Source organism: Bufo gargarizans, chromosome 4 (assembly GCF_014858855.1).
Source record: "Bufo gargarizans isolate SCDJY-AF-19 chromosome 4, ASM1485885v1, whole genome shotgun sequence".
Lineage (NCBI taxonomy): Eukaryota > Metazoa > Chordata > Amphibia > Anura > Bufonidae > Bufo > Bufo gargarizans.
Genome location: NC_058083.1, coordinates 288667797 through 288682812, shown reverse-complemented (window position 1 = coordinate 288682812; position 15016 = coordinate 288667797). Strand labels below are relative to the sequence as shown.

Sequence of the window (15016 nt, the reverse complement as noted above, 5' to 3'; positions counted from 1 at the left end):
CAAATGGTCATATTGTGAAAATGACTATGGCATTTTTAGTGGCAGCAGAGATAGCCGAATGTTTCGATATAAGATTTGTGCAGGTGGGCTTGAAAATGAGGGGGTGGTGGCAGTTTAGAAATCATGTCCTGATTTTTCAGCTCCCACTCTAGTTTTGAACATTCTACCATTCATTCCTATGGGACCAATTTCTCCACAAAAACCCTGATATTTCGTAAACCATTCGGCGAAACGTTCAACAAAGTAATAGCACACCAATTAGGAACAATCCGCACGTTTCGGTATATTACTGTCTATGTAGTGTAATAACTCTGGGAGGAGTTAGGGTGGTAAATTTGGCTATAATAGTAAGAATATATATGTGAGATAACAATAAGTGGTCTTGCCATGCAAGAACACTTATAAGATGAACATAAATCACTCCAAAAGGAGGCTCACCTTGTTAGGCTGTGCATATGATAGGCACAACACTACTGTAGGCTTGAAGAAGGGTATTGTAAACCCCAGAAATGGATGGTCATGAAGCCAGGGATACGAGCACTTCCACGTAAGGGATGCCTGGAGTCCCCAATAGGGGCAAAAAGGAACCAATAGAGAAAAGATAATCCCACGGTACAAAGAACCAACCTTCGATGTCAACACAAACTTGGATTATTGATTTAGCAGATGGTACTATCTGCTAAATCAATAAACCAAGTTTGTGTCGACATCGAAGGTTGGTTCTTTGCCCTGTGGGATTATCTTAGCTCTATTGGGTGAAAATATTGGTATGTCCGGGATCAGCTCTGAACCCGGACAACCCCTTTAAACCTAAAATAGAGGTGCCCTGTCGAATGGCTTGTATAAGCATTTCCAGGCAGAGAATGAAGAGCGTGGGCGACAGGGGGCAACCTTTCCTCGTGCCATTGCATATGGCAAATGATGGGTAAAGTATGCGGGGTAGAGTACAAGGACAGCACCGCTGATATGAATTGAGGAGGAAACCCAAATCTATGGAGGACTAGTTCCATGTACTCCCAGTCAACCCTGTCAAAAGCCTTCTCAGCATCAGTGCTAAGCAAGGCTAGTTTGGTTCTATGGCGAGTGGCATATTCCACGGCCTAAATCACTCTAAAGGTGCTGTCCCTTCACTCCCTCTCAAACAAAGCCAGTTTGCTCAGGGGAGATCAGCCCACTTAGCAGTGGTGATATTCTAGCGGCCAGTATCTTGGCCCATAACTTGGTGTCTGAGTTTAACAGCGAGATGGTTCTATAGCTGGATGGGAGTTCTTGATCCTTCCCTGGTTTGAGGAGTACCACTATATGGGCTTCTAAAGCTTGTTTGGCAGGGTGGTTCCAGTCATGAAGGAATTATAGTACTGTGATAGCCTAGGTCATATTACTGGACAGAATCTCTTGCAATATAATATTGGGAGGTCGTAAGGTCCCGGGCTCTTACCTAGGGGGTTGCTCTTCACAGCCTTTTGTATTTCTTGTAGGGAAATAGCGGCTAACAGTTGTGCTATGTGGTCAGCCAATAGTGTAGGGAGGTGGAGGGAGGTAAGGAATTGCTTAGCCTTATTCTGCCTGGCATCTAGTTCCGCAGGGAGTCATGTGGGCGTCGGTTATAGAGCACCCGATAAAAAGAGGAGAAAATTGAAGCTATATCTGTAGTGTCTGTGAGAAGTTTCCCTTCTACAGACCGTATTTGTGTAATATGGGATTGCTCGCTATGTTTTTTGACTAGGGCGGTCATGATCTTATTGCTACGTTCCCCATGTGCATAGTGTTTATGTTTAACCCTAAAGTAGGCGCTTGGGGCTTTGATGTTAGGGCAGTCTTTAAGAGATGATCTGATCTTAATTTAATCAGAGCCTCCTGGCCTCTTATGGCCAGAGACCTCTTGTGCGCAATTTCCATTTTGGTAATCTGGGGAAGTAATGTAGAGATTTGAAGCATCCTAAGCTTCTTCAAGTGTGTACCCAGGGCTATTAGTTTGATTCTTATTACAGATTTGTGCGCCTCCCAGATAGAGGCCCAAGATATTTCGGGCGATATGTTCTCTGAAAAATAACTGTCAATTTTTCTGGATAATTTATGCACTGTGTCTGGTGTATCTACCGTATTTTTGGTCCTAACAGACGCACTGGCCCATAAAGATGCACCAAGGTTTTAGAAGAGAATAAGGAAAAAAAATAATTAGACCTCAGGTCAGACCAGCAGTCAGAACCCCAATGTTAATCAGACCGCAGCTCACAGCTCCTATCAGACCCCGATGTTAATAAGACCCCAATAAGACCTCAGATCAGACCCCAATGTGAATGACCTAGGATAAGGGCCCCATGCCTCTCATCAGCCCCAAAATGAGCCCTCATGCCTCTCATCAACCCCTATGCCTCTCAGCAGCCCCCATATGAACCCCCATGTCTTTTAGCAGCCCCCATATGAGCTCCCATGCCTTTTAGCAGCCCCCATATGATCTCCCATGCCTATTAGCAGCCCCCATATGAGCCCCCATGCCACAGAGAAATTAAAATAAAATAAAAAACACTTGCCTCTTCTGCTCCGGACGCCGCTGCTCCTCACCCACAGCGTGATCCTCTTCATCCTGCTGTCTGTTGTGCTGTGATCTGATGCGCACAGCGTGAGGTCACAAAACGCCCTCATGCTGTGCGCAGCCACTGAATAGCCAACAGCTGAAGACCAGGACGCGGTGACTACAGAGCCTTCACCGCTTCCTGGTCCTCCGGTACTAATAAGCGCTTCCATAAGTATTCACCCCATAAGACGCAGGGGTGAAAAAAATTTGACTAATGGGGCAAAAAATACGGTAATAGGGTTGCATTGAGTCTCCATCTCCAGTCTCTCTGAGGTAGTTCATGGAGGGCCAATGTGAAGGTGATAGGCGCATGATCAGACATGGCTATGCAGTGAATATCAGCATCTATGACCCTAGGGAGGCATCTGTTGCTGATGAAAAAGTAGTCCAATCACTGCCCGTTCCCCTGAAGACGCCAGAGTAACCAGTGAAACATGTCGGGGGGCAGTGTTAGAGGGAGATTTTAATATAGGAGTGAGGCTTCATTATGATGTAAAGACGATATAACATACTAGCGATAGCGAGGAACAGAACTAATAAGAGAGGCTGGAACAAGTGCGCAGTTACCAGCCCACTAAGTCCATAGCCACTATTATAACACTATGAAAACAACAGTGTTATACTGGTTCAATTAGGGTGACACAATGAAGCAACACAACTGATATGTTTAACCTGTTTTGGAGCTTTGGTTAAGATATCACGACTTTCTGCTTAGAGGAGTCTAATAATGGGTTGAGCATAAGATTAAGGTCTCCTCCAATAATAGGTGTGCCAGAACCAAACACTGAGATACTTTTCAAACTATCTTTCAGCCATTTAGCTGTGCCCTTGTTAGGTGCATAAAGGTTACATAGTGGAATTTCGACATTGCCCACTAGGCCCCTCAGAAAGAGATCCTCCCTCTGGGTCTATAAGATCTGCAGTTTTTGTGAATGGAACATTCCTATGGAGGCCTATGCTGACACCCCTAGTGGCCGTCCGATCACAGCTCGAATGATACCACTGTTGGAAAGGGGAATATGATATCAGCCTTTGCCTGACTCAATATCTGGAACACATGGCTCTGTTTCACTGGAAAGTTACAGCCATTTACATTGAAGGCAAATTTAAGATGATATGCAGCCATCTTCACCATGTTAGCATGTGTGTGAAAAGGTACCAATGCTCTCCATGACCAATAAAATGTAAAAAGAAAAACCATATAACCATAAAACTAAAAACAGACTGTCGTAAAACAGTGGGCTCTGTACAGAGCAGGTGTTGGAGTGTGTGTGTGTGTGTGTGTGTGTGTGTGTGTGTGTGTGTGTGTGGGGGGGGGGGGAATTGTAGACACATTTTAACGTGTGCCCTGATCGGTCAAACTCCACTAACATAAGCCCGTAGGCAAATACCTATGATAGTGAGGGTATAGAAAACAACTATAAATAATGGTAAGTAATGTGGCTTAATATCCCGTATCATTGCTTAAAAGAGAAAGGGACATATCTATTAGGGAAAAAAAAGTTAGCCAAATATGTTAAAGTACTAATTAGGAATCAAAGTGGAAATACCACCACACAGTTAGATAACAGCAGATGGATCGACGGTCCTCCTCTGTCTGGCAGACTTCAGCTTCTTTACTGTTGACCATGGCAAGGTTTTTGGCAAGGGAAGGCCTCAATGTCATACAGCAGGGGATGTCCACTAGAGACAGATTTAGAGCGTCTCACACTTGTTGGAGATCCTCAGGGGCACGGATGGTCAGGCCTCTGTTCCCTGAAGCAATGAGGAGCCCAAAGGGGAACAACCAACCATTTATATGGAATCTTGGATGCCCTCAACATATCTGTTAAGGGCTTCAAGGCCCTTCTTTTCTGCAGGGTCATTGGTGCCAGGTCCTGGTAAATCTGTAGTTTAGTACCTTCCAAAGATAACTCTCGTTGGTTCTCTAGATTTTTGCAGGATCGCCTGTGTGTCCAAAGCTTAGGAGGCTACAGATAATGTCTCTGGGGTTCTCAGATGGTGGCGGTTTAGGACAGAGCGCTCTGTGGACTCACTCAATAATGACAGTGTCTGCTCGGTCAGGCCCTAGAAAAATGGCGAATAACTTGCCCATAATCATAAAAAAGTCTTCCTGCTCAGTTGCCTCTGGGAGGCCTCTGACCCTTATACTTCTCCTGTGGCTACGATTTTTTTGATCTTCAAGGAGCAATAGAGAGTTGGTGATAGCTGCCCAATAACTTTTCATAGAGTCTCCTACCGAATCACTAAAGGTGAGCAGGTCTTGTTGTACTCCCTCCAGCACCTCGACCCTTTCTACAATGTGGTGTACATCTGCTTTTATGGTGGAGAGGTCTGCAGCTAATGGGGCCAGAGCTTTGTGTAAAGTGCGCTCTAGGTATCGTCTAGTGAGGGTTGGGGATTCGCTCATCTCCTGATGTTCCACCAGAATTTTTGCCTCAGAGTCATCGCTTAGCTGATCAGTGCGTGGGTTTGGCGGCGCCATCTTGGACACGCGGGCCGACAGCATGCCTGCTTGTTTGTGAAGGTATATCTGGTTGAGTTCAAGGAGGTTTCGGAGTGCCTGCTGAGTCCTTGGCTTTCTCCTTTGTCTGATCTCACCACAGTGCTGGGATAGTGCTATGAATCAGGCTTTAGGGTGATTGATGGTGGGAGAGCTCACATCAAGCATTCACCATCCAGCATATTTGAAACATATCTTACCTTTTTATTTTTTTTCTAATTTCGGCACTATTAGGCTAGTTGCTATTAACTTTTTATCATACATTTACTTTTCTAATTATGGCTTGTATGAATCCCAAGCAGAGCACATCAATACATTAGTACACAATGTTCTTTTAACACCTGAATGCTGACTGAATGTTTAACACACGTGTCAGACAGACCCCATTATTCTGTGATTAAGTTAGTGAGATTTCCATCGTTCGGGGCTCTTTTCAACATGAGATGCATCTTAATTACAGCACCTCTAATCCTTGCTGGCCAATGTCACAACTGCGTGTTTTTTCCAGTAATGAAATATGGTTACAAAAATATGATTACTAAACACATGAAATATGGCGGGACTACTATAGATGCTCTTAGAAACAAAAGGAAAGGAGCTCATAATACCAAAGGGGTAATACATTTTATTAAAGCATGATTAAAATGACAAATAGAAAAAATTCATAAGTGTGATGCCGTAAACATGATAAAACAAGAGCGGAGGACAGAAAAAGAAAAACGCCACCCTGGGAAGGAAGCACACGGATCAGATAGATATAATACAATATTTATATAAAGCATGGGAGTAAATGCTGGATAAATAGTCTAACCCATGTACAAATGGTAAAACAAATAAAAACCGGGTGAGACTCCCGTCAACACATATCACTCCTATAGGTAGTAAATGGTATGCAAATAATAGGTAAAGATAGAAATATACTGCAGACTAATCAATTAGAGACCAAGTACAAATAAATGACAAGGTCAAGTAAGCTAAGGAGGGCAGCAGGAGGCAGGAGCTCACCTGGAATGAACCGTGTGCAAAGAGACCCAGGGTGGCGCTACCCCAATGCGCGTTTCGGCGTACCTTCGTCAGGGGGTAGCGCCATCACTGTGAATCAGGTATAAAAAGACTCCCACAGCCAATAGGAGGATCGATACTCACTCATCCCCCGGTGTGTATGTGTAGAGGCACGCTAAAATCCAGTGAAAACCGAGTCCAGCCGCCCCACGGCCGCCGTCCCTTCGGCACGCCCACACCATGTGATGAAATCACATGATCGGGGGGCTCCGACGTGAGGACGCACGGACGTGAGGTGCCGGATGACGCGCACGCATAACACAGGGGGAGGAGAGTCAGGGAACCACCATAAAGACATGATCAAAACAAAACAGAGACTGGAATAAGGGCTATTATGTATATATACATTAATGCGGCATATCTTACATTGAGATAATATGTACATATAGAAAATAGGTACAATAAGTATATCTATATATGTGCATGTGTATTATAATGCATCCATAAACATAATATGAGACCAAAAACCATGATTAGAGTAGACATCATAATAATTAGAACGGTGATTGGAAACATGATGGTGATTGATGAGATGGATAGCAACATTGCTTTAACACTGTCATGGTAAAAGCTGCAGGGAGTAACATGGTAATAGTAAACAAAAATCACAGAAAAAGATTTAAAAAACATTCTGCACAATGTAATAAATGGATATGCGGATGTGCATGATTACATTTATGAACATTTATAGTGTTAGTGTATTTTTGGGCACTTTTGACCAAAATATATTTTGAATTAGGGCTTAGTCCATATACACGGAGCAAAAATATAAACGCAACACTTAAGGTTTTGCTCCTATTTTGCACGAGCTGAACTCAAAGATCTGAAACATTTTCTACATACACAAAACACCCATTACTCTCAAATATTGTTCACAAATCTGTCTAAATCTGTTAGTGAGCACTTCTCCTTTGCCGAGATAATACATCCCACCTCACAGGTGTGGCATATCAAGGTGCTGATTAGACAGCATGAATATCGCACAGGTGTGCCTTAGACTTCTCACAATAAAAGACCACTCTGAAATGTGCAGTTTGATCACACAGCACTGCCACAGATATCGCAACGTTTGAGGAAGCGTGCAATTGGCAAGCTGATTGCAGGAATATCTACCAGAGCTGTTGCCCGTGCAATGAATGTTCATTTCTTTACCATAAGCCATCTCCAAAGGCGTTTCATAAAATAGAAGTCTATGGGCTGCAAAACGGATCCGTCCCATGGAGGCAATGCTCCTTAAGTGCCCCTGACAAAATATTATGCCCCTTTAGTGCTTCCCCATAGTATGGAGCCCCCTTCACATACGATGATCCCTCTGAGGTTCCTCATACACAGAATAAGGACCCCCCTAAGTAACACACACACAAAGTGATGCCCTGCAAGTGCTGCCCACACAGTATGACATCCTCTTAAATGGATCCCACACAGGTGTGATGCTCCCTTAAGAGGCTCCCACACAGTGATGCCAGCTAAAGTGCTCTCCTCACAGGGAGGTTCTACCTCATGTTGCGCCCCAAACAGTGTTGTCCCCTTATGTGGCTCCCCACACTGTGATGCCTCCTTCTGTGCCCCCACACAGAGTGATATGCCCCCTTACATTCACCTCTGATAGAGTTATGCCCCCTTAAATGGCAACCCAAAGAAAGTGATAAATTCCAAGTAGGTCAGAATACAGTATGATGTTCCCACATGGTGATAAACCGTATTAAAGGGGTTGTCCGAGTTATTTTTTTTGTTCTTTGTATGTTTTAAACTAGGCAAATGTAAGGACTTTACAATTCACCTACTTTATCGTCAGTTGCTGCTTTCTCAGATTTCACGGAGGGTCACATGACCTGTGGTGTCAGCTTCTCTCCCTGCTCTTATGTTGTTTTGTGCATAAGCCTGAGAGAGCAGATACGAGCCTGTACACCAGACCTCACTGCGCTGGCCACGACCCCCTGCACTGCCGTCTGCTCTCTCCCTGGATTCTTAACCCCTTCAGCAGCACAGACTCAGGGCTGAAAGCTTTACTGAGTAGTTGCAGGCAGTGAGGAGACGAATGCTGGGCACAGGGGCTGACAGAGGAGTTCTGCACAGCATTGCACAAGAACAGATAGGAGGAAGATCCTGTGTGGATCAGCAGTGTCATTGTACAGCTGGGACACATACAACATGCTGCTGAATCTCCCAGTAGGCAGACATTTTACTTAGGGCAGCACTTATATTCACTCTCTTAGCAGAGCAGGGGGAGGGGCACAAGAATTCATGAGGAAAACCTCAGAAAAAAATTAAAAAAAGAGAACCAGGGAAATGATGAAATATTTATTTTTTGCCAAAACTTGCTTAGATATATATTGCTGCCCATCAGATTTACAGTGCTATATATTTATTTTTTCATAACTCAGACAACCCCTTTAACTTTAATTTAATTATTCACCTACCCCACATTCCCCTGACGAACAGAGCAGAAAGGGGCAGCTCTGTGCTGCCTGTAGCTCAGTGCAGCAGGTGCTATGACTTCACTACAATGCATCTGCTTGTGCAAAACCATGGATGGCAGGGGAAAATTGATGCACCAATGTTGGAAAAAAAGGTTTGGGTCACAATCTGCATTTCCATTTCAATTAATCCCAAAGCTGGGGTTGAGGTCAGGGCTCTGTGCAGGACGCATACTTTGCTCCACAACAAAATAAAACCATATCTTTATGGACTTTACTTTCTACCCACAGGCACGGTCATGCTGGAACAGAAAAGAGCTTTCCCCAAACTGTGCGCACAAAGTTGGAAGCATACAATTGTCACTAGACTCTTCAGCATTTCTCATATTATGTCTATCTATATAGACTGAAAGCAGATGTCACAATGACACCTGTACAAGCGTCATACATGGCATGGAGCTTAAGGCTACTTTCATACTAGCGTTTTGGCTTTCTGTTTGTGAGATCCGTCATGGGCTCTCACAAGCGGTCCAAAATGGATCAGTTTTGCCCTAATGCATTCTGAATGAAAAATTATCCGCTCAATGCATCAATTTACCTCCGTTCAGTCACCATTCAGTACTAGAGGCGGACACCAAAACGCTGCCTGCAGCGTTTTGCTGTCCGCCTGGCGAAATGGAGCCAAACAGATCCATCCTGGCACACAATGCAAGTAAATGGGGACGGATCAGTTTTCTCTGACACAATAGAAAACGGATCCGCCCCCCCCCCCATTGACTTTCAATTGTGTTCACGATGGATCCGTCATGACTGTAGAAGACATAATACAACTGCATGTGTCCGTCATGAACGGATCCGGTGGCATTATTGTAAAGGAAGCATTTTTTGCAGATCCATGATGGATCCGCAAAAAACGCTAATGTGAAAGTAGCCTAAGAGGAATGGAGTGAGTGCTGGACAGCTGCAGGGGAGCCCGGACATCCAGTCTGACCTGCACCACAAGGTGAAAGTGCAGCAATGTATCGATATGTGTAATGTTCGCAGTGCAGTTTGTGATATACATACTGCACCACACACATCACACACTATTGTACAGTATGTAGTGCAGGGTGTGTGATGTATGTGCTGTACTGTGTAGTAAATGCACAGCAGGCTATTATAGCCAAGTGATAAAGTACAGGGAAGATCCACCATATTGGACTGGACTTTATCACTTCGCCATAATTGTTTCATGTTATTTAGATCAGTAATGGTTCCCTGCATACCCACCTCTTAGGCCCCGTTCACACCACCACTATTTATTTCTGTTGTTCTGCTCCGTTAGATGAGCAGAACAATGAAAATAATGGAAGTGCTGGATTTTTGTCACATGTTTAACGTATAAAAAATAAATAAATAAAATGTATGTTAACGGATGCCTCAGACAGATGCCAGACTATGGTATCCGTCCCCATAGAGTTCCATTGTAAATTTTTTTTTTAAAAAGGCCATTTTACTCCCTGAAAAAAGTCTAAGGCGTACCAATAAGTCTTAGACTTAGTGAGCGCTGTGAAATAACCAATAGCAAAGTTCCTTACAGCAAGGAGCTTCGTTATTGGTTGGTATAGGCGCGTGTCGGAGCTATGCAGGTCCTGCATCAGGGGAAGCCGGCAGGAACTGGAAAGAGGAGGGGCCGGCTCACGGGGTGGCTGTTGTAAAATTATACAAGACTAATACCAGGTATGAATAGTAAGATGTCCTATATTATGAGCTATTCAGTATGTACCTAGATCTTACCTTATCATCGATAATAACCAGGTCCCTGGGTTCAGTTCGGTCGATTTTCAAAACACGGTATTTTGTTTCTGCATGATTGCTCCCCACGAGGAAATATCTCTAATTATCAAGGAAAATACAATGATTTTAGATATTTTAGTTATTGCTCCATTTGAATACACATAACAGGTTTAAAGCTGAATGACAGACAGCATGAATACAATTAAAAGGGTTTTGAAATGCAAGATAAATTGGAGGCTGGGGGCTCAGAGTAGCTGAAAAACATTTAAAAAAATGGATACTTGCCTTCTCCAATCCCCCACAACTGCCATTATGATGCCTGTCTGGTTCCCGCTGCTCGTCACTTCCTGTCCCTGCCAAGGAAGGCCAGCTCAGCCAATCACTGATCTTAGCAGTGAACTTGATTAGCCAGTGATTGGCATTTTGAGATAGGACAGAAGTAGAGAGCAGCAGAGACTGGAAAAAGATCATAATGGTAACAGCGGGGATCAGTGAGGGTGAGTATCCATTCTTTTATAAGTAACTCTGAGCAAACTGCCACCATTTTCTATGGCACTGGAAAACCTGTTTAAATCTATAAAATGTTAGACATGAGAACGACCCAACATTTAAGAAACAAGCATAGTTAGCCTTGAGAAGCTAAAGACATACACTGCGGCATCTACGCAAGGCCAAAACCCCGTCCACATGCAGTGACCAATGGCTGTATGATTTGCAGGTAAAACCGAGGCACTATCTTAAAGGAAACCTGTCATGTGGCTATTTGATTATAATCTAACTAATTATATACAATCATTAACTACTGAAAAGTACCTTAGATGTATTCACTTACTGGTGTGACAGAAGGTTACCTCACAATATACACACAAAGATGCCACATGCCATATGCTAATGAGCTGATTTGAGTCCAGCGTGATGTCAGGGAGTCCAGCGTTTTTTTTTAATTCAGAGCTATAGTCACTCCCCTGCCCACCTGCTGCTGACTCATATGGAAAATAACTGTCAATCAGCAGCAGGTAGGCAGGGAGAGTCAGGAGCTCATGAATATTCATGACTCATCATTATCAGCTGGAGCTTTTCAATGCAAGATGTTGGCAGATTGACTGAGTCAATTAAAGAAAGTGAGCCAGCATTTCGCTAAGAGAATCAGTCACTTATTTATGTTGCCCTTAGTTAGGACACCATAAAACTGGTGACAGGTTCCCTTTAAATACCGTTTGGCCATTTGGCAGCACATTAGTCCGATGCAATGTACATTATAAGCACTCCAAGTAAAAGGTTTCCAGATCTTCATTCATGTTAACGTGGCTTTTGCAGGTAAACAGCAGTTACCTTAAAAAGTCCTTTTACAAGGGACAATTCTCAGGCAGTTATTGGGAAGAAGTTGTTCATTCCCAATGTGACGTGGAGGATGTTGACATGAGGGACCAGAGTGACATTGGGGGACCAAAAGAGCTAAATCCAAGCAGTGGAGAGCAGGCAAACATGATCCCTTCACAGGTCTGGTGACGTAGGGAGAGAGTCAGGACAACCCCTTTAAGCATAAGGCTACATTCACACGACCGCAAGGGTTTTGCGGTCTGCAAACTGCAGATCCTCAAAACCACGGATAACGGCCATGTGTGTTCTGCATTTTGCGGACCGCACATGGCCGGCGCTATATATAGAATGCCTATTCTTGTCCGCGGTTGCGGAAAAGAATAGGACATGTTCTATATTTTTTGCAGGCCCGAGAAATGCAACAACAGATGCGGACAGCAGATGGTGTGCTGTCTGGATTGAAATTGGGGCCGCAAAAAAAAATAAAAAATTGTGGAACGTATGCGGATAAATTTATACAGTCGTGTGAATGCACCCTTAATTTGAATATAGTTTTAAAATACTGATTTCTCCTAAATGCTGTAAGAGATAGGGGGACAAAGATATGGTTTTAATCAGCTGCTTCAGTGACACTACCCACAGGAACACATGGTAAAGTGGAGGATTATCTTGGGCAGTCCTGCCCTTTTCGTGGTTACTTTTTTTCTCAATGAATGAATCTGGGCTTCCTGGCAGGTTCATAATTATGTTCATTTAACATCCTAGTATTCTTGTAAGAAGCACTGAAATTATATGGCAGTATATCAGGACTAGAGTATAGAGTCAAGATACGGTTTATGACTTACCATAAATATGATATAATTACCGGAAAATATGTGGGCTTTCAGGTTGTGTTTGATAATGTTTTCACACCATGTCAACATGCATGTAAAACGCAATTGGATTTACAAACTGTTTTGTAGACATGCTTTTTAAAGAGGCTCTGTCATCAGGATCAACCCTATTGAACCAGACATACTGGCTGGTAGGGCTCCTCAAGCTGATTAAAACAATAATTTTATCTGTACAAGAAACCGCTGCAGAGAAATCTGTGTTCTTATTCATATGCGAATGAGCAACTGGAGCACCAGGAGGCGGGGCTAAATCTTTTGAGCGCTGCTTTATAACACCCCCTGTGCTATGCGCACATTCCTCTATGCTTGATTGACAGGAGCTAGAGGGCAGAACTCTGTCCAAGAGCTGTGTGCTTGTAATATCATATCAGTAATATGTAGATTAGATTTCTGAGCAGATCTCTGTGTGGTGAAGCTATAGTATATAGTGATATGATATTACTAGTAGTGTTGAGCAAAGAGAGCTTCGGATACTTCATCTGAAGTTGCGTCATTCAAAACTTCTGAATAATACTGTACGGAGATCCGCATTGTTTAAGTCAGCACGATGAGCCCTACCAACCAGTATGTCTGGTTTAAAAGGTTGATCCCGGTGAAAGAGCCTCTTTAACCCCTTCCCAACATATGACATAATAGTACGTCATGGCGGCAAGTGACTTGCCGCATTTTGACGTACTATTACGTCATGGTGATCTGGCGGGCACAGGAGCGGTGCGAGCCCGATCACTGCAAGGGCCCGGCAGTCCCTGCTGTATCCGCCGGCATCACTGTAAAAGCCGATGCCGGCAGATTAACCCCTTCTATGAAGCGGTCAGTGCTGGAAGGTGCATGCGGCTGGTGAGGGAGCCATCGGGTCCCCGCGCTGCTGTGGCGGGAACCCGATGGGTGACGAGGCAGCCCGATGACATGCACAGGCTGTCCAATGCCTTGCACGGGATCGGGACCTGCCTTCTACGGGGACGGAGGAGAACCAGGCAACCTGTTACAGATGTATTGTAATGCATTGCAGACCCCCAAAAGTTGAAGTCTCAGAGTGGGACAGAAATAAAGTTTCAAGTGAAAAAAGAAAAAAAAAAACATCCCTTTCCCCTGATTTTATAACAAAAAAACTAAACAAAAACACACACACATTAGGATCAGCGCGTCCGTAACGACCGGCTCTATAAATATATCACATGATCCACCCCGTCTGATAAACATTAAAAAAAAACTGTAAAAAAAAAAAACTAAAACAATTTTTGTCACCTTACATCACAAAAAGTGCAACACCAGGTACCAATAACAACAGTCACCTCATTCCACAAAAATGAGCCCCTACATAAGAAAAATCGCTAAAAAAAATATAATATAATCTGGAGACATTAAAACCATTCTTTTGTTTCAAAGTGAAATAAATAAAACATAAGTATACATATTAGGTATCGCTGTATCCGTAACAACCTGTTCTATAAAGATATCACATGAACTAATCCCTCAGGTGAACAGTAAAAAAAAAACTGTGCCAAAAAAGCCTTTTTTTGTCACCTAACATCACAAAGTGAAACACCAAGCAATCAAAAAGGCATATGCCCCCCAAAATAGTACCAATCACCTTATCCCGCAAAAAAGGAAACCCTACCTAAGACAATCGGGCAAAAAATAAAAAAGCTATGGCTCTCAAGACTATGGAGACACTAAAACATAGTAGGGTAGTACATCAGGGGAGCTTCAAATGGTACATGGTGTCTAAAAACTAGTCCAGCAAAATCTGCTTTCCAAAAACCATATGGCGCTCCTTTTCTACTGTGCACTGCTGTGCGCCCTTAAATCAGTTTACGACCACATGCGGGGTGTTTCTGTAAACCGTAGAATCAGGGAAATAAATATTGAGTTCTGTTAAAGAAAAGAAAAAAAGAAAAAATAAAATAAAATAGATTAAAATGGAAAATCTGCCCAAAAAGTGAAATTTAGAAATGTCATCTCAATTTTCCTTTAATTCTTGTGGAATACCTAAAGGTTAAACAATGTTTGTAAAATCAGTTTTGAGTAACTTGAGGGGTGTAGTTTCTACAATGGGGTCATTCCACTATGTAAGACCCACAAAGTGACTTCAGACCTGAACTGGTCCTTAAAAAGTGGTTTTCTTAAAAATGTTAATTGCTTCTAACGTCCTAAAAAATAAAATGACATTTCCAAAATTATGCCAACCTAAAAGGAGACATATGGGGAATGTCAAGTAATAAATATTTTATGAGGTATCACCTTCTGTTTTAAAAGCAGAGAAATTGAAATTTTGAAAATTTGCGAACTTTTCAAAATTTTAGGTAAATTTGGGATTTTTTCATAAAGGTGAAATCTATTGACTCAAATTTATGACTATCATGAAGTACAATGTGTCAAGAGAAAATCTCAGAATGGCTTGGATAAATAAAAAAGTGTTCCACATAAAAGTTACATGTCAGATTTGCGAAAAATGTCAGAAGGGCGA

General features: G+C 42.9%; 1 protein-coding gene across 3 annotated transcripts in view; it reads right to left on the bottom strand.

Moving 5' to 3' along the window:
* Positions 1 to 15016, bottom strand: part of FIG4 (FIG4 phosphoinositide 5-phosphatase) — a 450714-nt gene that overhangs the window by 319094 nt on the left and 116604 nt on the right. For all 3 annotated transcript variants that reach the window (XM_044289561.1, XM_044289559.1, XM_044289560.1), the window contains exon 3: positions 10337 to 10435. In XM_044289561.1, coding sequence (XP_044145496.1) covers positions 10337 to 10435 — 99 coding nt within the window. The remainder of the gene's footprint in view (positions 1 to 10336; positions 10436 to 15016) is intronic.